This window comes from Pleurodeles waltl, chromosome 8 (genome assembly GCF_031143425.1).
Source record: "Pleurodeles waltl isolate 20211129_DDA chromosome 8, aPleWal1.hap1.20221129, whole genome shotgun sequence".
Classification (NCBI taxonomy): Eukaryota; Metazoa; Chordata; class Amphibia; order Caudata; family Salamandridae; genus Pleurodeles; species Pleurodeles waltl.
Window position 1 is genome coordinate 656,835,464 of NC_090447.1, and position 25,624 is coordinate 656,861,087.

Consider the following 25,624-nt stretch of genomic DNA (forward strand, 5'->3'; position numbering starts at 1 on the left):
TCCATTATATAACAAGATTACCACTTCAGGAATGTAAAGAAAAACCCTTGAGTGGAGCAGCAAATCACACAATGACCTGGGAAACTTGGCAGCTATGTGGATCGGGGAGTAATGCACAATTATGTGTTAAAACATCAAGTTAAAGTGTCATTTCAGAAATTTTACACAAAACAATGAAGCAATGCCACTTTGCAATATTTAGAACAACATAATTGTCCTCCTCTGAGAACAACACTCATGAGCAAAAACAAAGGAAAACATGAGTGCAAAGTGCAAAAAGACGAGTTGGCAAAATAAAAGAAAGTTAGCTATAAAAAGTAAAACTTTGCAATTTTGTTTGTCGTACTGGGCACATTTTGACAGTCACACACCTGTTTGCAGGGCATTAGAAGTTAAAAAGATCAAATTAGTACTTCAATCATGTTGGGGCAGCGGACAGGCACTGATTAAGCTGAATCAATCAGTGCTTGGGCCCTACTCTACACAGAGGAAAATAAATAATGCCAGATCTGCAGTGACGAATTAGAAGGCTGTAAAGCAGAGTGCCAGGCAAACCAACAAATGGTAAGGGACAGGGGGCTCCAAGCCCTGTACTGCACACAACAGAGTCTTGCGAGCGAGATGCATGCGCTGGCGCATGCACTCTCAGGCTCGACCCTAAAAATGATACATCTCATACTAAAAGAAGTTCGGCAGTGGAAAAAGAAATTGATGAGACTTTAAAAGGTAATATGCTGGAAGATTTTAGTATAATTTTTATATTAGGCTGATAAAATGATAATCACGAACTCCGCTGACACAGAACGAAGATTAATTAATACGACCTGCTGGTTTTGTGTTAATGTCTAGCCTGGATTATACCTCACAGTGGGTGAAAAGGAACAGAATGGACTTAGCTTTATGGCACAAAGTAAACATGTACTAAATGCACATTGCTGCCTCTTGACAAGCCTTGCAACTGGTTACCATGAACACATATGACGCAGGACAATTAATTCAGTAGTCCTCTGATGTCAAGAATGCAAAAAGGGAAGACATCAACCCGCTAATAATGTCTTACTGATCTGATCGCGCTGCACTTAGTTCTTCAAAATTTTCGATTTTCTGCTTCTCTTTTCGCAGCCTAATCTAAGGCCTAACCCGGCAAAACCCTAACCCCGGGCTGTATTGATTCCGTTAAGTGCAACCATTAAGCCATTTAGCTTTATGAAACCCGCACTTTGACCAGCAGCTTTCCGCCTTCGAGCAATTCATCCTGCAACAAAGGTGACAGCTCATTATCTAGCGCTGTCCTTCAACCTTTTCGCATTGTCAGTGCCAGAGGGCGGTACCTACGTGTCATAGACGTTCAGCAGCCAGTTCAGGCACATGTCCACGCAGAGAGGCACATTGACCAGAGTGTTGTGCTCCTGCTCCAGCCGATCGTAGATGGTGGTTAAGCAGTTAATGATCTGCAGAATGTCCATTAGCTGGTCATTCTGTTTGAGGTTGTGCTGGTCCAAGGCATCACAGACTGCAGACAGACCGAGCAGATCCACTGTGTGAAAAGGACAAGAAAGAGAGAAATAGAATTATGAAGGTTATTTTACTAAAATTATATATGCAACATAGAGTTCACGTTTATTTTAACCCTTGAAAGCAAACATATCGACTGCAAATACAATTAAAGCTGATCAGAATTAAATAAGATTTTGTTAACCTGAGAAAATTCAAAGCCAAGCATGGCCACGAGTAGACACAAAAACATGCACACAGTAAAAAGATAATTTCATGACAAAAACTATCCGTTTTGCAATCACAAAATGTATGATTCGCAAAATCACAGGGTTTGTGAACACCAAACGTCTTAAGCATGTGTTGTTATGTCCTAAACCCATTTTGTGAGTTGGCCAATCACTGATCAGTTACCAACACCTCAAAGAGGTAGGCAACTGATTTCCAAAGAAGATGCATTCTTCTTTTTGAATCGTACCGTCAGTCTGAGTTGGTAGTAGTGCAGTTTACCGCTGCCTATTCCCATCAATGTTGTTCCAAACAGAACTGTTTCTTTTCCTTTTCAAGCAGCTCTGATCCCATTAAGGAACACTAGCTGCTTTAAAATAAAACAGTTTCTTGCTTTGGACTGCACACGGAGTGATGATGCTATGCTATTCCTTGCAGGCACCATCCCTGTATTTGTAGCCAGTCACAGGCTATCGCAAAGAGAGACCTTTCTAATTAATATATATTAGGTGGGTCGTTCTGCGATCTTTGCAACTGGAGATTTTGCAATACAATTTAATAGTACATAGTTCACATAGCAAAATAAGGGATGGGGCACAAATAGTCTGTGTGAAATTTACAACCACTATTTTCGACCTATCATCTGCCCCATAATAATTAAGAATAGCGGTAAGCCAAAAAATACAGAAAACTCAACATAATGAACACAGGTTTGATGGACTTGACGACGCGAAGACATGGGATAAAAGCTGCAGAGAAGACAACCATCTACGTATGTGAAAAGCTCAGAAAGCAAACCGGGTGAGAGTAACTTCACAAAAACAACTTCAACAAAGAAAGAATTGAACATCAATAACTGAGAAAAACTTCAGAAACATTTCAAGACAAAAAAATCATCAGAGCAACCAAAAATATAAATCTGGGTCATGATTTCTGTTCTACGTGTCCAAATTCTAACAGCGTGACTCTAAACACCTTTTTCGTGGTGTAACACTTTCACCTGAAAATCGCTTTTACCTTATAATGGTTGTAATGCATGCACACCTGTACAACAATCCATATTCTTGCTTTGTACTCTCTAGGTGAGTAGAAACCAACAAATGGGTACATTACAAATATGTACATATTTCCAAATCACTGTGAAAAGCGTGCATAATGGAAGACTAAATTTCACAAGCAAAATTTCGCAAAATTCACAGTTCCCGCTTTGCACAATTTTCACAAAACTTAAGTTGCTGTAGAATTTTCTAACATTTTATGCAAAACATGACTTGCCAATTTTCTTACGTCCTCCCAATAAAGTTAACACATGGTAGTTACATGTTTTTTTTTGTCTTAATTTTGAAGGAAGATTTTTTTTATTGCAGAAAACACCTGCATTTTTGATAATGCAAGATTAACATCTCACATTCTTACTCTACAATGCAAAATCTACTGTCCCATGCTAACTAAATATCCTTGAACCCCCTGTGGGTGTTGATGATGGGTTGGAAATCTTTTGATGTAACAGAAATGTCATTGCTACGCCTGACGTCACAATAGTGATCCATAAGTGACAATCTATGCATTTTGTTAAATGAAGTACTAAAAGATTTGCAGGGAAGTGGTGCACTAAAAGCTATAGTAATGTGCATTCACTGTAATTTACTAGACAGAAGTGTGGTATAACCTTTAAACTTCATGGTTAATCAATTAATTTGCTTCTATTATATATTTCACAATGTTAATAGTGTGCAGTAAAACGTTAATGATTTTTAAGAGAGTAATGTTTAAAATATTAAATGCAAAAGCTGAAGATTGTAGTATTGCGCCTTATTTAAGGCAACGTATTCAGAGTTATTTCATTTTAAATCTATTGTAACATGAACACTGACAAGCTTATTAATGTTGAATTCATAACTCTGAATGTTATATGTGTATTCTTTTGTATAACTAAATATGCCATTTTAATTCTATTTGCTTTGCCTAAGTGAGGCCTGCAAGGCCTTGTTTCCTGATTGTGCAGAAAATGTTTAGCCATTCTTCCTAATGTGAACTTTTCTTTCAGACTTCCTTCCCATGAAATGCTAGCTTGGTAATAGATGCACTGTTGTTTACATATAGTGAGCCTGAGAAACTAACTTTGAGCACAGTACATTCAAGAACCGTGGAACCGGACTATGTATAAATTTGTTTCAATCTGCACGGATAAGCTGAGATGGATACTCTCTACATGTTGGTAATGGGAACTTTCACTGATGGTGCAGACTGTCACATGAATGTTTTTTTTGGACAATTACACATTCGGCATCATACGGAGTGATGGATGAACAAATCATCTTGCACTATGAGCTTTAATATATGGTGCCTGGGAGGGGTCAGCGGCATTCTTCTTTGGTCAGTCTTCCCCACTTTTCTCTTCTGGCTGGATCCCCCTGGACTCAAAGAGGTAAAGTCCTCTATCTCTCTCTCTACCTTACTATTTATTCCAATGCTCTGTTGAGACTTAGAATCTCTGCCCTGAACCCAAGAAGACGACTCTTGACCGAGGATCTGACATGCTGACGCTTCCCCTTTTTATCTACTTTTGCAAACTTTGGTTAGGGACCTTTTGCCTGCAGTAATGCTTAAAAGAACTAAATAGCAATTGATTTCTATACATCAGGTTATTCTTCAGATGTTTTTATTGCTTTTGTCAAACGCTTAGTTCTCTTTGTGTTAGTTTGAACCCTTTTCTGTCACCTTGCTGAACCCTTTGCAATTCTGTATCTTTATAATTTTGTTTTGAGAATTGCCTACATGGTTTTAAGTCTGAGCTTGTAATAAAACCCCTTAACCTTATTTCAGACTGGAGTTTTCCTTGTGTGGACAAATGGGTCACACTGTCATTCATTCTGACTTGACTGACTTGTTGCAAAATGTAGATGCATTATGTCTCCACTCCCTTATGCTGGGTGAAAAGATTTACTGAACTTGCTTAAAGCATAATCCTGAGTAGAAAAATGTTTCAGCACATTTGAAGCCTGATTGCCAATTTCACAGCATGTAAAGTTATTCATAAATGTCTAAACTTAACAACTGCCATTATCGTTATTCCCCATGAAATAAATGAAAAGGCCTCCTTAGCAGGCACAAATGTTGATGGAGAGAGGAAAGAAGCTGCTTTGATTTGACTACAAAACATGTTGAAGGTTTTCTTTACCACCTGTCACAGACACAACTATGATTAAGTTCTTAAAAAAAGAAGTTCAGCGGGAGGCAAGGTGATAGAAGAAAAGTCTCAGTCTCTTCAAACAATGAATCTAAAGTAAGTGTGAGTGAATTTAAAGTCTACTTTATTCAAGCAAACAAATTGCTGGAAACGTCTTCCAATATTTTAGCATAAGGTAGACTTGGAAAAGCACCCTGAAAGACCTCCTTTCAAGGTCTCCAGCCATTTTAAGGTAATAGACTGTTTGACCAACCACCGTGTCACTGTGTCACGAAAGGACACAATTTTCACATAAAATATATCAGGTGAGGGGAGAAATACTTTCAATACTTATAACCCCTGGCAATCGTACATGGTAGCATTCCAACCCATCATTCTTTTGCCGACCATGCCACTGAGTTTGGATCCGGCCATATTCAAATTAATCCTGAACCTGCTCCAATAGGAACATTCCAGCCTGAACTGCCAGGCCAGGTAATTGCAGCACCAGAACACAAGAAGCCCAACACAAGTTTCTCCCTGACTGGGGCTTGTCACTTAAGTGCAACTGGGTTCCAGTGCACACTAAGCATAGGACTCACATTTGGGCATACCCTGGCAACTTAGAGTGATACATCAAACACACAAAAGGTGATGGGGGAATGCTCGCAGTAAGTCTTACCACTGGCAATCGCTCAGGAAGTATTTTAACCCATCATAAATTCCACCCCCCATGCCACCTCAGTTTGAACCTAGCCATATGCAAATCAGTCTTGACATTGCTCCAATAAGAACTGACCAGCCCGAAATGCCAGGTCAGGTCCTTCCTGAACAAAAACACAAGCAATCCAGGGCCAGACTTCCTATTGGAGATGGGTCAAAACTGACTGGAACATGGATGGGTTGATACGGTGGTCGCACGGTGTCTAAAATAACAATGGACTTGGATGCGGCCTTGAGTAATTATCGGTGAAATTAATTCAAGCATTTCATCCATTACTTTTTTGTATATTTCAGTGCAAAGGAATTTAAGTTGTAACAACATTTTTAAAGACTGGAGAGTCTGTCCGAGAGTGTGATCTAATCTCTTTCTTAGTGTGATTACTCTGGTTGGGCATGTCCAACTAAAAATCTCAACCTTCTCCCAAATGTTTGGGAAGACTGGTATGAAAAGGCATGTATAAACCATCATGTGCCACATACCCAAGTGTTTCTCACAGCTGCATAATCAAGAAATAGTTATTTCTTATGCTGGACAAATTAACAAAGCAAGCGTTGAACACTGATGTACAACCAGTGATAAATATCCTGGATGATTTTTGCATAGGTGAACAAGCTATCAAATTCTCATAGATCATCTTCTAATGGGATTAAGGGCACATATTTACATGCTGATTGCCTTGTGGCCACTTAACTGAGGTACAGTTATTGATGCAGGACTGCTCTTGATCTGAAAATCCTGCCAGACTGAACAACTTTATAAAAAATAAAAAAAGTTAAAGCAAGGATTGAAACGTGCTAGAGAACTTAAAATAAATGTTGTAGATGGCATTGATCAGTTAGGAGTGAGCAAGACAGAGCTAAATAAAAAAACATTATACGGCAGGTTTTAAAGGAAGTTGATCTTACTTATTTGGGGGGAAAGTAATCAGTCTCTCACTTATTACGTTCATGGACTAATGGTAAGACCTTTCCCTATTTGGAGAGACTGATAAATATTTAGATGTGTGTCAGTCTGTTTAGATTTAGATATGGATTAAATCAAGTTTTAATATCAGGGAATTACGGCATCCTCGTAAGCGAAGGAAAAAACTGTTGATGTGACCTCAATGTAAAAGAGAATTCAACGGATGTCCTTGTGGACTGTCTGTGGTTTTTAGCCCAAAAGAAGACCTTTTTAAAGCCTGTCTTTCTAAAACATGGTTTTAAGGATAGGGGACAGGCTGTTAATTATTGGCTGAAATGAGATATTTTGAAGTGACAGGAGTCTTGGGGCGATTTTTAATTTCTCTCAATAACCAACTACAGTCAAATTGCAATAAGCTAATCAATTAGAGTGGAGCCCTCTTTTTAAGGAACATTGATGTTTTAGAATATATTGTTTTTATATTTGATGTACCAGATTTTATTGTTTTAAATCCATGTTCATGTTAAATATTTATGCTGGCTAGAAGTTGTTTTAAAGACCATGCTCTAAATAAAAATATGTTTTTAGACGGACTATCAAAACAGAGCAGAGATAAATAAAGCATACTAATGACGATTACTGCACACAAAATATAATTCATATGAGCAGATCCTCAAGAAATATCGTGTTGCCTGGCATACATATTTTCTATGTCGATATTACATTTTCACTATGTTTGAGCATGTAGCTTTGAGGCTGACAATTTAGTTAGTAGTTTGCTAAGTCTTTTGATATTTGTTTTCAATCTGTGGTTTCATGATTGATTCCTAAAACTAAGTTGCAGTGAAACTGTACACTCACTTTGTATCACAGTAATTGTATTGAAACTGCTTTGCACCTTGTGCATATTTTGAATTAAGAGCCGTATTCATGTAGCAGTAATATTAATAATCATAATAATACTAATAATCATAATAATAATAATAATAATAAATTATATAAAGAAAAAATGTGAGGTGCACGAAAGGACACCTTGGCCTGCTTGAGCAAATGTAAATGTCGACAGTAAAATATGATGAAAAATATACAAACATGCCCATCGTCCGTAAACAGCTTTCTGTCCTACAGATAGAAAGACACTGTGGCTTTCTGAAGCAGCTGTAACACTGGAATCTGTCTAGACAATTCCTATTTCGAAGCATAAATAGGGGCAAGAGATTAACACTATACCTACTACCGGCACTCCAGCGGTTTGTAAAGGCTCAGTGGAGGTCTACGATCACACATTGTGGAATCTTGCATGGTCCTCCCAAAACAGTACCCCAATTTCTTTAAACTCGCTGCTGACTAGGTAGACATTGGGCTAGGCAATGGATCTGTGAAGCTTGCACTGGGACTTCACACAGCTAGGACAAAAGGCTGACAAGTGTGTATAGAAAGGCAGAAAGTGACAGTAACATGTGACAAAGGTTGTGTCATAGGTAGAATGAGGCAATAGTTAGCAAACCCAGTTCCTGCTTGGAGGGAGGAGCAGTAGAACCTAGATAACGACCAGGCTAGTGGGAGGTATATGGATCTTCTGCAGTCCACAGGAGTATGAGCTAGTGTACAGATTATGCAGCAGTTCTGGGGAGGCCAAAAGAAGGAAACACTGATAAGCCAGACGCGTGGTCGGAGGCTTCAAGTAAGGAGAGCTGCAGAGGAGTTTGTTGAAGGGCTGATACCATTTATCCCTGATGGCTAGGTAAGCGGGAAAGAAGAGGAAACACTTGAGCTGCAGATCAGTAATAGGTAAATAGTGTTTTGTTGCATGGCATGGTGTAGAGAATCATGCTGGTTTAGGGACCAACCAGACACCTTGTGTACTGGTTTGTGGTGTCTTGTGGAAAGAGGGAGCAGGTAAGTGTCAATAAGCTACTAGGAAGTTACTTACTTGCTGAAGGGCCTATGTACCCATTCTGTAATGTCTAGTTGTGGGAAAAGCACAGAAGACAAAGTCTGTGGAAGTAGGGTGAGGCAATGGCAGTGGGTTGTTGGGAAACACTCTTCAATGGCCCTACAGCACTCGTCTTCAAATACAGACAATGGGTAAACAGCAGAGGTTTTCACTGAGCAACACAGAATAATAATGGGAACGAGGTACTTGGCTAAACTCAAGGCTAGGGTGTAAGTGTGATATGGTATGTATTGGATAGTATAGTATAGTATAGCATAGCATAGTACAGCCATAGCAGCTATAGAGTATGAAGAACAACGGCATGGAGATGACCATAGGCAGGCACAGTGATGGCTGGGAAGGGCCTGAATGTTCTTTTTGTGATTTAAAGAGGAAAACTACAGGGGGGGCAGACTTTTGCGAAGAGTCACCGGGGACAGGCTGCTGAACTGGAGCTATGTCGGGTGCGGTCTCCTGTTTTACAGGCAGGGTAGAGCATAAAGACTCATGGTTAGTTGGCAAAGCAGCTCTCAGAGACGTTCTTTATCCAAGTCAAGCCCCCATACATGTAAAAGATTGCAGACTGCAAGCAGAACGCGCACCTTTCTACCTCCCACTGGGCAAAGAGGGCCAGCTGGTAGGCACAAGCTCCTTGTGTTCCTGAATCGGGCTGTGTCATCAAGAGTTCACCGTCCCTTAACATCTGCAACCTCCTGCAAGGGACAGGTGAAGATGCTTGGGGAACAGGAAGGAAGGAATGGACAGACATAAAAAAAACTCAAGCTCTCTTATTTCTGTGCTATGCATCTTTTTTACTGCAGTGTTATTTTCACTTTCAGCACTACTTGACGTGAAATCTCCCCAAAGGCGCATCAAGTCAGTGATTTCTCATTAAAAAAGCAAGCAATCAAATCTGTAGGAAAGACTTCAAAGGTAATGTACCGTGCCATGTTCAGTGGTCTGCCTGCATCTCCTGAGCTGGGCTTAAAACAATGCCATTTCAAGCTCGGCACCCTCCGACGCGGAGGAGACTGCAACATTTTTATGTTTGGTCCAAATAACACATCACAATCTACAATATATCCGAAGCAGTCAAATCATCTCAGATTTGTCTATAAAAATGCTTCTCGCTGCAGCCATGCTTAGAGCTGTGCTGCAGAAGACAGGAGGGCTAATAAAATAATGTGCTGGGCGAGAGAAAAAAAAATCCACGCAAGTGATTGGTTTCGCTTAAAAAATCCGACATACGCAAATTTGGCAGCGAGAAACATTAATGCAGTCACCCAGAAGGTAAAAAGTCTATCACATTTTATGTTCCCTTTGATCATTTAAAAACGAGTTAAGAAGAAAGGGGTTACAGAAAAAACAAAGCTAACCAGAGAAATGAGTTGCGGAGTTTCAGACCCCCGACTGAATATAAAAACCTGGATCAGATGCCTGTTTTTCTAAGCAGGTGGATGGTTCGAGTGCTACCTTTGTGTGGAGCAAAATATAGCACCATTCAAGTTTTACTTTCCAGCTTGTTAACTCTTAGATGAAACAACTGCAGGTTCTTGAGAGCAGGTAATCTCTAGTTCTGAAAACAAATGGCACCGGGTTAATTAAAATTGGGAAGCACATCATCCATAACCATAGAATCATTGGTCAGCATGCAGCAAGAGGAGGGACTAGTGCTCAAAGTCACTTTAATATACGAGGCCACGCGCACTCTCCAGGCATGATTCCGCCCCAAGCCTCCAATCATGACATCCGCCGGGGTTGGTGAACTGGGCAGAAGACCCAGTTGTGGGGGTGATTTTGTGGTTCAGTTATGCCCCGCAGAGCGCAGCCTACAACACAGCTCACCTCAAAACAGTTCACAACGGCCATAAGTGCCCTCTGAAACCCTATAGAAGGGACAGACGGAATCTTGCAGTATCCCCCTCCTCCTGGTGGGGGCTAACAGCGTCCTTACCTGTCCCTTGCTGGGCCGGCTAGTTAGTGTATGGGGCTGGCTGGGGCCGGCTACAGACACACAATGTGTGTAGATTGACTGAGCCGAGGGGGGGGGGGGGAGGGGAGTGAGCGGGAGCAGCATCGCCGGGGCTCAGGTGTGAAGGGCCTATTTTCACCCTCACTACCTGTCCTTCATCTGAGCCCTACACAGCGCATGAAGGGTGTGGGGTGAGATCCTGAGCAGCCTCGCTGGATCCCTGGTGAGGCAGGCACTTCACACTCACCTCCCCATAGGAAGCCGGCGCTGGACGGCCTGGTGCTGGGCCTGCCAGGCTCTCTGCGCGTGCACGGGGCCCTTCAGGACTGTCACTGCGAGCACACGCGCCTCAGGGCTGCCTGAGAGGGATAACCAATAAAGGGATAGAGGAGAGGCTGAAGGGGAGGTGAGCTGTGGGCCGGGGAGACAGAAACGGGGCGAAGATTAGCAAGTTAAATTGGTGGCGGAGTGAGTTCACTTGTGGTAAAAGAAGGGGCGCAAGAAAGACTCAAAAACAGAAATGTGTGTGAGAGATTAGAGACGTGAACAGGCCTAGAGAAGGATGAGAAAGAGATATTATGGGTGTGTGTGAGAAGGTGAGAAGTAGAGACTTCTGTGTGCATAAAAGGGGAGAGTGAGAGATAAGAGAAAGAAGAGAGAGGCCATGTGCCTCACTGGCTGGTGCCAATCCAGGGAGTCTGCAAGTGGTGTGCATTACTTTTCTGAGGTGAGATCTGCAGCTGGGACTAGAGTTGACGTGCTTACTTGTTTATCTTTAGTGTGCATTTGAAGAGCACGGCCAAGCGCTTTCATCATTTTAAGCACGGGCGTCCATACGACCCAATTTAAAAGTACTCATTCATGCCTCTGAAGGATGATTTAGTGTTTCCTTTATTAGGACACTTTACCCGGAGGTCTAAGCAAATGTCAGTCCTCTTGCTGGAGCATATGATTAGTAATACAGCCAAGGTACCCTTACCCTCGCAGGGCTGTTTACAAAGCCTGAATGTTGTCTTCCCACGCCTCTGACGTACACTAGGTCATTTTAAATATGCTCAATACGTCCACTAAGTACTCTCTATTCTCAGCAGGTGCCACTGGCTACAACTTTAAAGGGGTTTTTTGATAGGGCTGCAACAACTCTTCTAAACATTAGTAATACTTTAATGGGACAATACCCGAATTTTTTTAAATGGCGCCTAAATAATGTTGGGTAATGTTTGTGGTTCTCAACCCATCCTCAGCAGTAAGGATCATTTAAACTTCTCCATTCACCTGCCTGTAGTTGAGCCACTTTCCTCACTCGCCAGCCTGCCAAAGCTGGAAAAACAGTTAAAGACATTTCAAGGAATGGTAATTTTGACATTTGCAAAGGCCTCAACCTTCCAGATTCCCTCCTGATAAATTGATCTCTCGCTCTCTTTTTTGACACTTCAGACTCATTATAAAACACTCTCTCCCTTTTCCCATCTCGGACTGTTTCTCTTTCTGTCCCACCACTTTCGACCTTTCTGTCTCTCCTCACCCATCACCTGCACTAGTACCTGTCTGTCACCACCCTTCCTTACTGTTCTCTCTACTTTTGTCTACCTCCCTTCAACGTAGTCTTCATCTTACCTCCCTCTGCTTACCTTTCCCCGCTCTCTCTACTTCTCCCTTCTCGCTGTACTTCACCTTATGCTATATTCTCTCTTTCTGCCTCTCTTTTTGTGTCTCATTTCTCTTTCCCACCACCAGTCACTAAATCCCTGCCCATATCGGTCTACCACTATCTCTGACTACATTTGTGCCTCGTAATACTCTCTACCTCCCTTTCTATACTCCACCTACCTTTGTGTCAGATCATTTCCCTTACCTGACCCCAGCTCTTCTATCTCATCCGTTTTTCTTTCCTTCTCTCTCTACTGGTCACTACACCTCTATGTACCCAACCCTCAGCCCTTTCTACCACATTTCTGTCTCCCTCTCCTCTCTTTCAGATGTACCTCTCCGTATCCCACCTGTCACTACCCCTCTCTCCTATCTGTAATCACCATCACTTGTTATCCTCCTTACCCAGTGTCTACCTCACCCCTTTCTCAGCACCTCAGTCCTATCTCCTCCAGCCATTTTGCCTCTCTCTCTACCACACCTATTTCTTCCCCCACCACTCTACCTACCTTTCTCATCCCTTTCTATACCCCAGAATCAGCTTCCTCGCCTCTCTACTTCACATCGCATACACTACATCATCTTCACTGCTACATTTATCTGTTTCTCTTTCTATTTACATATCTACTTCTCCTCTCGGGCTCTTCTCACACTCTTACTCTTCTTCAATCTCAATCTCCCTTCTTTTCAACCTAATTGGTCCCAACCTCACCTCTTTTCTCTACAAGTAATCTTTTTCCAACATTCACCCCTCTTAAACTACCTTTCGCCCTACCTCACCTCAAACATTACGTAGCCTATCTTTTGGAACCTACTTCTCATTCTGCCCCTCTTTCTAGCTCACCATGATCTCTAGCTTTCATTTCTCTAAACTTTTTCCTCTTCTTTTTGTCTCTACCTCTACGGCTCTCCATTCCAAGCTCACTAACGCCACTTTCTTTCTACATTACCGTCCTCTCTACCTCATGCCTCTGTGTAACCCATCGCTCTTTATATTTTATTATCCTTAGCTCCCTTTACATACCTATCTACCTCACTCCAAAATCTTATCCATCTCTCTAACTCTCTTCTATCTACCTCTTTCTACCTATGCATTTCTTTCTTTTTGGTTACTTCACCCATCTCTTTCTATCCTGTGTCACCTTATCTCACCTATCTCTCCATTTCATCTCTGTCTCTACTTCGCTTGTGCTCTATTTTACACCCCACTGTAACATTTTCATTATTTTGCAGTCCATTCATTATTTGCTTACTCATCAGAGCTGGAGATCACTATTTAGCCAGAGAAAGAAAAGAGGGGCAAAGCAGGTGAAGAGAATTCAGCAGAAAAATATTTTATTTCACCTGATATATCTGTGAAAATCTTCAGAGAAGTGCTTTGATTTTCACTTTTGCAGCAAGAGAGCCAGTGGTGTGGAGGTATTTATATTTGATTACAAATATTCAGCCATGAAATCTACAATCTTAAGCACTATTGTATATGTTTTAAAACTAATCAGTGCTACACTAAGCATCTAGCAAGTCATCCTTACTGTGTATTTCCTACAAGGATAAGAACCAGCTTGTTAAACATAGGTTTGTACGTATGGTAAAATATTAAGTTTCAAGCACAAAAAGAAACAGCTTTATCAATCCTTGTTCAAGCTTTCTTTTGCTACTGATTGACTGGTAGATGCTGAACAGTTTCATCTTTTTGCTGTTTTTCTATGTTCCCATATCTGAATGGGTAACATAATTCAGTGTTTGACATTATGAGAGCTTACATTAGCTGAAAATGAGGAAAACTCACAGCTGTTCTGAACAGGGACAAAATAGGTCTTGCCCAGGGCCCAAAAAGTCCTTAAGACGGCACTGAAAACAACAGGTTTGGGGTGTCAAACTTGAGGCACTAACCCCATCCCTCATCAGGAGTATCTTGAGGTGAGGGAGTGATAATTTCAAGTTTTCCTTTCTGCCTCCTAATGTCCATGCTCACTTCTGCTAGGTGAGAGAGAGAAAACCGCCTGGATTCTTCATAGTCTACTACCAACAGCATCTCTGCCGAGCCAGGAGGATCCCATGGCCAGAGCACCACCTCAAGAGGGCCATCTAATTCAACTTTCAACCCCGCTCCCCTGCCCAGAGGAATGACCAACACAGGCTGATGTAAATCTTTCTGTCTTGGCTTTAGACTAAATTTCTGTGATAATCAGAGCCCATGACATAGTTGGTTGGAACAGGGTATCTCACTTCATTGTGCAGGGCATTGACATGGCAAGTGAGCATTCATTTTCAAAGCTGCACTTTTTCTAGTCTTGGCCAACATTACTTACCTGTATAAACTTTAACATTATTAATTTACCACACATACTTGTAGGAAAGAGTCATCTGATATTAATCTAGCAGTGTTTCATTAAAGGCTGCGGTCTGAAAATGTGAGACTCTATTTTTGGGGTTCTCAAGCCTATTTTTAATCCCAATCCGACAATGATCATGACCACTGAGAGAGCTGGATGGCCTTCCTTGCATATGCTCACTCTCCGTGAACCGGTGGCTTGTATTTTCTCCAGAATTCAATATACCCTGGACTAAACTCTACCAGGTACAGACACAATTTTCATTTTCACCTCCAGCTATACTTCCACTAAAGAATGGTTTGTCTCTTTATCATGTGGCCCACTCTAAGCTCTAGTTTAAATATCTTTCTATTCTCCTTGGCTCCCCCAGGCTGTACAAATCTGTTTAAAACCCTTGAAATGTACGTTGCTACACGAGGGCCACATGAATCTTTGCCCTAAGCCAATGTCTGACACTACCTTACATTCAGCTTCATGATCAAGATGCAAACATAACCAGCTAACTCACACTATGGTGTAAAAGTATACTGACCCACACCACACAACCGTGCTTTTATTCATTCTAAAAAGGCACAAACGTTCAAAGAACCGTAGCAAATGTAAACTCCTCATATTTTAAGGTGTTGTTACCAAGGACAGTTCCTACCAATGGTTAAAGTAGGCACCAACCTAGGGTGCTACGTTTAGCAGGGGTCAAAGTTAATAACAACATCAAACGCAAACACTAAAATGGAAACAACTGGGGGCAGCGGTTACATGGTTTGCCTAGAAAGCAAGTTTCTGGCATCTAAAGTGGCACGATCACTATATTAGACCTAAAAGGCTCTGTCCTCTATCTTTATTTTAAAGCCATGTTCTTCCAAGAAAATAGACAAAATAAGCAAATTTCTGACACCTTTTGTCAGGGAACCACCTTAGGTTTGCAATTAAACATTTAAGAATCATGCCTTTTCCCCTAATACAAGGCAAACAGGTACACTGCTTAATTTGCTGGCAGAAACACGTAGCTTTGCTTGAGAAATCGGTCTTGTCCAACATCAGCCACTCAAGGGCCTGTTTATCAACACTATCCGCAAGGGTCACAGAGAGTGGCTTCCCTCTAATACTAATTTATTAGCCAAATTGGAAAAACAACACTTCCTTGACGTCTCGCTGTAACTTGCAGCTTAAGGCAGAATACTTTTTTTTACCTCGGAGACAAGAATCAATGGTGATTAGGTGAGCCCCCGAGCACTGGGTGGCACTTCAATTATATTTGTGACGGAAGACAAACTTTCCCTACTAATAGGGAGCAGTTGGCTCAAATAGGCGAGTATTCCTCGGAGACGGGTAGAACATTCAATGGAAAAATAAGCAAAAAACAAGGAAAGAAAACCCAAAGTTATGTTCACAGAGGTTACATAGGAAATCTAGACTGGTATCAAAAGGTGGAAGCTAAAATGCAACGTGCCATACTTTTCACCCTCCAGCAGTAACAGTTGGCAAAAGAGAGACACCAAAGGAAAAAAAAGAATCTTCAGCCACGAGGGAAAACAATTAATGTAATTCCAATTATTCTATAGGTCACAGTGAAGCATTTTGGTGTCTGCTTAACTGCGCAAAATGATGTTCACTTACAATACCCTTGCTGTTTGGATTTTACCGTACAATTAATCATTCAACACTTATGTTTGCTAAAGTACTAGTAGCCTTTGAGCATTTCACAGTCACCTGCATGTCCCGTTGCTCAAGCATATGGATCTATAGCAAGTAAAGCAAGAAACATCATAAGGTGTTACTTGCCTAGTAGCACGAGCTCTATGTATGATGGATATCTACACAGTTCGACATGTCACACTACAATCGAGGCCTGAGACAGGACTGGTTCTTGTCTTGCTGGTTAAGTCATTGGCATTCGGATGGCAGACTTTCAGCAGCCACTATGGCTTCTCAGAGCTGTCTGCTCTCTGGGGTTGCTTTAGCACGTGGTTCTGGGGTTTCCTCGTAGACCAGCGTCTGAGGAACCTTGCAGTAATCTTTGTTGGGTTGCTCTGGTTCTTCCCTGCTTGGGTGGCAATGTCTTGCTCAATGAGCTGTGGGTGTGTGGATGGTAATAAATCTCTCATACGTGTGACTGGACCATGCAGTATAAATGACGAGGCTAAGAAGCCTGTTATCCAATACAGGCTTCCATACAACACTATGCTCGGGAGGAAAGGATTACCCAGATATCACATGCTAATCTGCACTGGCTGGAACGGCTCAATATTTTGTTAGTAAAGTATGCAGCATTACATGTCAGTTTGCCCAAAATATTTCTTCCATCTAATAAACCCAAAATTAATTCTCCTGCAACACCTTAATTGGTGACTGGTATCTCTGGTCACTGCTTTGCCCTAACTTTGCCACAAATACTCAATGCTGCTTTGGGGCTTGGAGTGACTTCATCAGTTCAACCACAGTTGACTGCCAATAGCAAACCTCAGCTATGAGGGGCCTTAGAATGAAGGATTGACTTTGCCAAGGGTTTGTATTAGCTCTCACTCTGTTTGCCGTACCTAGCAGACGTTCCTGCAACCCTACTTAACATTCACTAATTTCCCCCTAAAATGGGGCACTATCATAACACTCGACTATGATATGCGATGATTTAGCCCTACATAATATGAGACAAGCTCAATCTAACAGAGAATAGAAGACTTCAACAAGTACTGTGCGTCCAGTCGTTTGACAATAAATATGAAGAAAAAAAAAACAATATTGTATCAGGCGAAAATGTACATTTTTTACAGGGTCAATTGGCAAGCAGATAGTAGAGGAAGTCACCTCTTACACATACAGGAGTATGATTTTTTTTATAATAATGAATTTAAATGTATATCTTGAAAGCCTAAAAATTCGTACAGCATCCACTATAGGAGGGCTTAAGACGTTTAAAAGGAACTTTGGGGATCCTGTGCTTCATCCAGTTTTGACTGCATATTTCCTCCCCAAATGTTATAAAGGGCAGAGATATGATTCTAGGGACAAACATTGACTGGGATAAGACAGAAGGGAGGAGTGATTGCAATGATTTTTAAAACACCATGGTCTTAAATAATATGTTTTACTACTACTTTTACTACTATTCAAACATCAAATAGGCATGAGGTCGAATTACAGTTCTAAGAGTTGTTAAAAGCTGACTGCAGAAAAGGACAGTGTGTCGTAACCCTATGGGTAGATGTAGCTGCTTACACAATTGTGGTGATCTTGGGGCTTCTTCCCTGTAGAAAAGGCCTCTTACATGGGTGGGGTGCAGGTGCTGGGCAGCGTCCTTCTCACTGAAGCACAAGCCTAAACAAATATCCTTTTTTTTTGTTTTTAAGACATTTGGGATTGAAGTTCCTACCTTTTGAAAAATTTAATATTACCTTTGCATCTGCTCCAACGTTTGTCTCCATTCAAATCTATAAACCCCAATTGCATAAAGCTGAGTAGCAGGATCAAAATGTCATGAAAGATAATGAATCTAAGAAAGGATTTTTATACAAGCCTTGAAATCAAGATATGCAAAAGGAGGTTGCAGTACAGCTCATAAAGACATTTTTAAAACTACCCAGCAAGTTTTGCTAACATATACCTTCACTAAAGGAGGGTCCTAATGTCAAAGGAAAATCATTCATATCACCCAATCTACCAGTAATTCCTATATCATAACCATAATTCACCATCGCTTCACTCAAGAGAAATTGAAAGGTGAGGAGAAATGCAACAACAATAGATTTCTTAGTTGGTGCCTATACGGCGTTAGCAGGCCACAGCCAGTGCTTAATTTATAAAAGAAAGAGTGCCAGTGGCCAAAGCTCTACTCAGAAGCCCACAGCTGGTGCAATTAAATGCCAGAGCAGCAAATACCAAGTCTGATAGTCTTAAATTCACCAAGTGCCTCTTTATTCCACCAGAAGACACTCTCTTTTATATAATTTTTACAGGTTCATGCAATCTCCCTCTGTGACTTTTTTTTGTCTCTCTCTTCCTGCGTCTTTCTGGTTTTTGTGTTGTCCCTCTCTTGCTATCTGTGAATATTTGCTATCACCTCCTCAAATGAGGCCCTGTCCACAGCCACAATGTGTATGTCAAGTACATTGATTAAGAATGACTGGCACCCTACCTAATTGGCTTTTCTCTCCTTCATAATATCGTAAACACCCCTACAATAATAGGTAATTGGTGGAGTAGAGGGAGGGGCAACGATGCTTTTACTGGGTCTTTACATGCCAAATACTTAAGATCGAAGGGGGTAGGGTTCACTTTGGACTTCATTGTGGGAAACACATAAGGGGTGACAATTATTCTTGTCCAAACCACCACTTCATGCCAATAAGGTCTTTATGATTAAAAGGTCTGTGCGAGCAAACTTGAGAGGTCCATTTTAAGGTAAAGAAAAATGCAGAATTTTATTATAAAATGGGAAGCAATTGTAATATACGGACACTCAGTGCTTTAAATGGGCCGGTACTCATTGATACAGAGTACTGCCACTTTTGAGTTTTCTCCCCTTGAGTACTAGAACTTCTCCTTGGCCAAGGACAGTACCGGTACTCTTAGCGGGCAGTCAGGCAGGACATTCTCGATGGCTCTAGGGACTGTGCAGCTGGACAAAAAGTGCTTTGCTCAACTGCTGCTGAAAAAGAGAAGGATGTCAGAATTGAGGAAGGGGGCCAGTGTACACCCCTGAATAGAGCCGCTAGTGAACAATTCAGCAGCAGCTCACTTGCATTACTTAAGGTCTATTTGGGGTTTTGGATGACCTGCAGCCACCTGTGATTGAAAGTGCAAGGTCCAGTCAGATCCTGCCCAGTCAATCACACTGTAGATGTGTGACACAGAGCCTACCCTCTGCCATGTCTTGGGGAAAAAGGAAATCTAATTTACTTACAGTGTGATACCCGAAATGAGACTGCACCATTCTACAGGCAGTCGAGGCTTGGGGTAGTGCATCACCTGCTGCCTTGCATTGGCTGATTATCGTTCAGCTGAGCAGTCAACTGTAGGGCAGGCAGGCAGTCCATCAGCATACACACTACAGTCTCTATCCTTCCCAGCTCACCTGTGTCCGTTTGGCAAGTTTCACGTAGTCATCTGGTTCACAGTATTAATCTGGTTAAGTGACATGCGCGCCCCACTTATTCTATTGGCTTTTCAGGGAGTAGAGTGAACTAAGGGACCTGGATATCCACTAAATATTTCTCTAACAGAACGTTGAGTTGGAGTAATTAAGACAGACTTGAGGTTCAGAGGATAAACTGTGTTTTACAGTTGCGGGGTTAATTATTTTAAATAACAAATGATTTGAAAATACCAAAACTTCATTAAATTCCCCTGCCTGTTAGATCAGTGGTTGAATGTTTTCAGTTTAGTTGTCCATTAAAAAATGATCTACGTTCTCAGTTTTATAATCTGCAACCTCGTCCCATGTTTGTGTGCCTTTCATTGTGTGCATTTAGATTACCTGTTCTGAGGTTTGAGAGAGTATTGTGGACAAGGGGTGTCCACACGCGGTCCAGAAGGGCAGGCTTAAGTCCAGGTTTTCTGGCTACTAACATGAAGTAAATGTGCCAACTAACTATCTGAACTAGACTGTGGGTGAGTGGTCATGAATGTGGATGAGTTTTTAATATGATGAGTGGAATACGTGCATGTACATGTGTTTAGTCTGGAAAGACGGGCTCACAACTTCCTAATGGAGTCCAACTACGTGTGTATGAACCACAGGCAGCATATGTCTATATTACTGGGTTTGCCAGACAGAAAGTGAGAGGCAGATGCCACACAAAATACAAGATAAAGATCGACCAGGCATCGGAGAGCAAGCAATCAATGAATAATGCAGGTGAGAAAGTAAGAGGATGAGTGTGGTCAAGCATGGATGCCTAGGGGTGAACAGACAGTGGATAATAAACAGGTTTCCTGGGCACTGCAAAAAAAGTGTTGAATAAAATCTCATAGATTCTGAGACGGAGAAAGAAAACAAAGGGAAATGAGTGGCTTGAAAAAAGAGTGGTCTTCAAAATAACACACTCTCACGACACATACTAACTTTGATTGTTATGTCTAGTGTGATGGTTCAAGGTTTAACTGCCTCACGTTCTATCTTCTTGCCTCTTTTTTCCCGCTGCTGCGCCCCCTGCGGCCCCACTTCCCAGCCCTCTCATTCGCCAGGCCCTCCCGCCTCCCAGCTGCCACTCCCACCCTCCCTTCCTCTTATGGCAGCTGCGGCGCGGTAGCAGGGATCAACCTTTGACCCTGCTTCTGCAGGCAGGTCGCTCCCCGCTCCGCCTTCTGCGCCACCTCCATCCCGCTTCCTTTGCTGCCTCTTTTTTCCCGCCGCTGCGCCCCCTGCGGCTCCTCCCGCCTCCCCCCTCCTTCTCGCCGTTTCCTTTGCTGCCTCTTTTTTTTCCGCCGCTGCGCCACCTGCGGCCCCTCCCACCTCCCCCTCCTTCTCACTGTTTCCTTTGCTGCCTCTTTTTTTCCTGCCGCTTCGCCCCCTGCGGCCCCACCCCCAGCCCTCTCATTCGCCAGGCCCTCCCGCCTCCCAGCTGTCACTCCCACCCTCCCCTCCTCTTATGGCAGCAGCGGCGCGACCGCACAGCGGACGCGCCAAAGGCAAGCCCGTCTGCGCCCGTCCGCGCCTGGACCGCGCCCAGCGCCAGAACCCCTTGCCCCGGCAACAGCCACCCCGTCAGCATTCGCTATAACGCCAACACCCTCCACGCACTCAACACCAGCCGAGACACCACCTGCTTCCAGGCCTCTCCAAAGAGCACGCATGGACCCTTCTCCTGCCACAATTGCAGCTTCACCTGCAACAGAGCCCACAAACCTCCTAGGATCAAGACCAACCACCTCCAATGCATACTCCTCAACACCCGCTCAGCACGCAAGCACGCCATTGAAGTCTGGGACCTGGTCGACTCCACCTCCCTGGACGTGGCCTTTCTAACTGAAACTTGGTGGAACGACTCCTCAGCACCCGACATCGCCATAGCCATCCCGAACAGATACAAAGTTGCGCGTCGAGACCGCACCAACAGAACCAGAGGAGGCATAGCCATCGTCCACAAAGCCACCCTCGAAGTCAAAACCACCCTGGACGACTCCTTCAGCGCCACGGAACTCCTTCACTTCCAAGTCCTCACCGACCCCAACACCACGCTCAGAGGAACACTCATCTATACACCCCCAGGACCCGGGCACCTTTCAGCAATGCCATCGCCGACCTGGCCAGCACCCACGCACTCGCCTCCACGGACTACATCCTCCTCAGGGACCTGAACTTTAACCTCGAAAACAACAATGACACCAACTCCACCACCTTGACCGAAAACCTCGCCAACCTCGGCTTCACACAGCTTGTCAACACACCCACTCACACAGCCGGTCACACCCTTGACCCCATCTTCTCCACAAGCAACCACATCACCTTCAACCATACCACCACTGCATTCACTTCACCTTCAAGAAACAGACAGAACACCACCTCACCGAACAACCACCACGCCGTCGATGGGGCAAAGTCACTGAATTTCAGCTAACCAACGCCCTAGCCCAGAAACCACCCGTCAACCCCACCGACCCTGACATCGCGGCACACAACCTCTGCGCCGACCGCCTTGCTCCACTCAGAAAATCCTCCAACAACAACATCAACAAAAAAGCCACCTGGTTCACCGACGACCTCCAAGCCTCCAAACGCCACTGCCGAAAACTCAAGCAAATATGGATACTCGAACGCACTCTAGACAACCACACGGCACTTCAGGATGCCACACGCAAACACCACCAACTCATCAGGCTAGCAAAAAGATCCTGCTTCAAAACCCGCCTAGAAAACAACGCCCACGACTGCAAACAACTTTTCAGCATCATAAAAGAACTCTCCAACCCAAACGCCACCGTCAACGACATCACCCCCTCCCAAGAACTATGCGACGCCCTAGCAACCACCTTCCACCAAAACATCACGGACATCCATGACAGCTTCAACTCCCCTCACACTCCGGACGCTCCTACCCCACCCACCACGAACTCCACCCGCTCCAGCCAACTGACCTCCTGGACCAACATCGGCGACGACGAAACCTGCAAGACCATGAACTCCATCCACTCCGGATCGCCATCAGACCCCTGCCCACACCACATCTTCAACAAAGCAGACACAGCCATCGCACCACACCTACGGAAAGCCATCAACATCTCCTTCGAAACTGCAAGATTCCGGGAAAGCTGGAAACACGGCGAAATCAACGGCCTTCTCAAGAAACCAAAGGCAGACCCGATGGACCTGGAAAACTTCCGGCCCATCTCTCTGCTCCCTTTCCCGGCGAAGGTCATCGAGAAAATCGTCAACACTAAGCTCACTCGGTACCTCGGAACCAATATCCTCGACCCCTCCCAGTCCGGCTTCAGACGCAACCACAGCACCGAAACCGCCCTCCTCGCCGCCACAGACGACATCAGAAGCCACCTCGACAATGGAGAAACATCAGCCCTCATCCTCCTAGACCTATCAGCCGCCTTTGACACCATCTGTCACCACACCCTAAAATCCCGCCTCCATGCAGCAGATATCCAGGACCAGGCCCTCGAATGGACTGCATCCTTCCTCGCCGGCAGAACCCAAAGAGTCCGCCTCCCCCCGTACAAATCCAAAGCCTTCAACATAATCTGCGGCGTACCCCAGGGCTCATCCCTCAGCCTGACGCTGTTCAACATCTACATAGCCCCCCTCGCACAAGTAGCCCGTCAGCACAACCTCAACATCATCTCCTACGCCAACGACACCCAACTCATCCTCTCCCTCACCAAGGACCCGCACACCACCAAAACCAACCTCCACGAGGGACTAAAAGCCATCGCCGACTGGATGAGAGACAGCCGGCTAAAACTGAACTCGGACAAAACAGAGGTCCTCATCCTTGGGCGCACCCCCTCCGCCTGGGACAACTCATGGTGGCCGTCCATGCTGGATCCCCCACCGACACCCACAGACAGCGCATAAAACCTCAACTCCTCACTCTCCATTTCAAAGAAGGTCAGTGCCATCTCCTCCTCCTGCTACAACACCCTCCTCATGCTTCGCAGAGTTTACAAATGGATCCCAACAGAAACAAGAAAAACAGTAACCCAGGCCCTCGTCAGCAGCAGACTCGACTACGGCAACGCCCTCTACACCGGTATCTCATCCAAACTCCTCCAACGCCTCCAACGCATCCAAAACGCCTCCGCCCGACTCATCCTCAACATCCCTCACCACTGCCACATCACCCCACACCTAAGAGACCTTCACTGGCTCCCCATCAACAAGAGGATCACCTTCAAACTCCTCACCCACGCACACAAGGCACTCCACAACACCGGACCATCATACCTGAACAACAGACTCAGCTTCTACACCCCCACCCGGCATCTCCGCTCCGCTAACCTCGCCCTCGCCTCCATCCCCCGCATCCGACGCAAATCTTCCGGCGGCAGATCATTCTCGTACCTCGCCGCCAAGACCTGGAACACCCTCCCGCCAGATCTACGACAGACCCAGGACCTTCTTTCCTTCAGAAAAACTCCTCAAGACTTGGCTCTTCGAGCAGTAGCAGCACCACCCTCCCCACGCCCACCCCCCGCCTTAAAACCCTCAAGGTATGTAGTGCGCTTTACAAATTGATTGATTGATTGTTCAGGCACTTCCTCAAATCCTTTTTTTTTTTTTAACATTTTGTCCTAAATGAGCATTTCACACCACAAGTGATCTTGTATAGTTTACTCTTACACCTTGAGATTGGTATTAAGCGTGGCAGTGTCTTATTTTTGAAAATCTGACCACCTTATATCCCTTAAAGGGACCTCCCAGCACAAAGAAAAAAAACACACAGGTCTCTTAGCCCAGGCCAGCATGCAAAAAGGAAAGGGCATTATAGAATGTTTGATGAGGCCAGGAGAGTGTGACATAATTCACTAGATGGTTCCTTTGATTTTTGCGTTTTTTTGCCAAATTAGAGCTCTCAAGACACAGAAGTGAGGTTTCCAGGGTTTCATGTTGCAGTTAAGCAAAGCTTTAAGTACATTTAGTCAAAAGCAGCACCTTTATATATGAGTTTTCCTACTAATTAAGAATAATCAATAATTTAGGTACTCTGACAATACGCAAGAGCACTTACTTTGACCGATATAACTATCAACAATTGCCACACGATTCTTGTAGCCTCTTCTGAGTGGAAATCGAATAAAAAAAAACCTGTTACCAACGTGATCGAAATTCCTCTACATAGGAGTTGTATGTCACCATGCAAAGTAATAAAAACTCAAAAGGAGCTCCAAGCTCAATTATGAATCCAAAAGGAATATGATATAATTGTGGCCAGTTTGAAACACTAAACTCCTGTGCAAATGTTGGGAGTAAAATTCAATTCAAGCCAGAGTCTCTATCGTTGTCTGAGAAGTCAAACCATGCATAAAGTTCAAACCACGCATTAACTGTTTTGTTGGTGGTCCTTTGTTTTGAAAAGAAGAGAATCAGGGGTGGAACCTTCTTCGTTTTTTGCCACGTCCATATCAAACTCTTTTCTGCAAACAAAATGTGTTTTTCCCCAATGTCTACACATGAACTATCTTGAGGGATATTTTTGGGGACATCCGAATCCTAGAAATGTGTACTAACATCTCTTTTGCATCTTTCCAATGCACAGGGGGCATTGTCCATCCTGTTAAAACTACTTAAAAATCCTATGGTCTCCAAACCATTAGGCACCCAGTGTATCTACAATGTGCTGGATATATCCAGCCTGGATATATCCTTGCACATCTTCTGCTTACCTTAAGCAAGCTGTGCTGGAGTCTCCCACAGACCTGGATTACTTCCTTTACGCAATTGGTCATCATCTAGACCACCATGTGCTCACCTGTGGTTCACTCACCCTCACCTCCGCTGTATTATGAGACAGTAGTGTAGTCTGCATTGTGTTGAGGACCAGATTGAAAAATGTTCCCTTTTGTTTGGGTTGCTTTTGCGACATCTGTTTTGATGTTTATTTTGTGAAAAGTGGAGGAGACAGAGAAAAAAAGGTTGAAAAGATGCAAGGTGGACTCTAAAGAATGGATGCTAAAAAGGATAGGCCTCTCTGTATCCAGGTTTCTTACTCAAACTACCTTCAATATCTGTTGTGCACAATGAGAAAATTCATGACATGTTTCATAA

General features: G+C 43.6%; 1 protein-coding gene across 11 annotated transcripts in view; it reads right to left on the reverse strand.

Moving 5' to 3' along the window:
* DMD (dystrophin) overlaps positions 1–25,624 on the reverse strand; it is a 6,960,831-nt gene that overhangs the window by 295,592 nt on the left and 6,639,615 nt on the right. For all 11 annotated transcript variants that reach the window (XM_069204760.1, XM_069204753.1, XM_069204756.1 and 8 more), the window contains one exon: positions 1,336–1,537. In XM_069204760.1, coding sequence (XP_069060861.1) covers positions 1,336–1,537 — 202 coding nt within the window. The remainder of the gene's footprint in view (positions 1–1,335; positions 1,538–25,624) is intronic.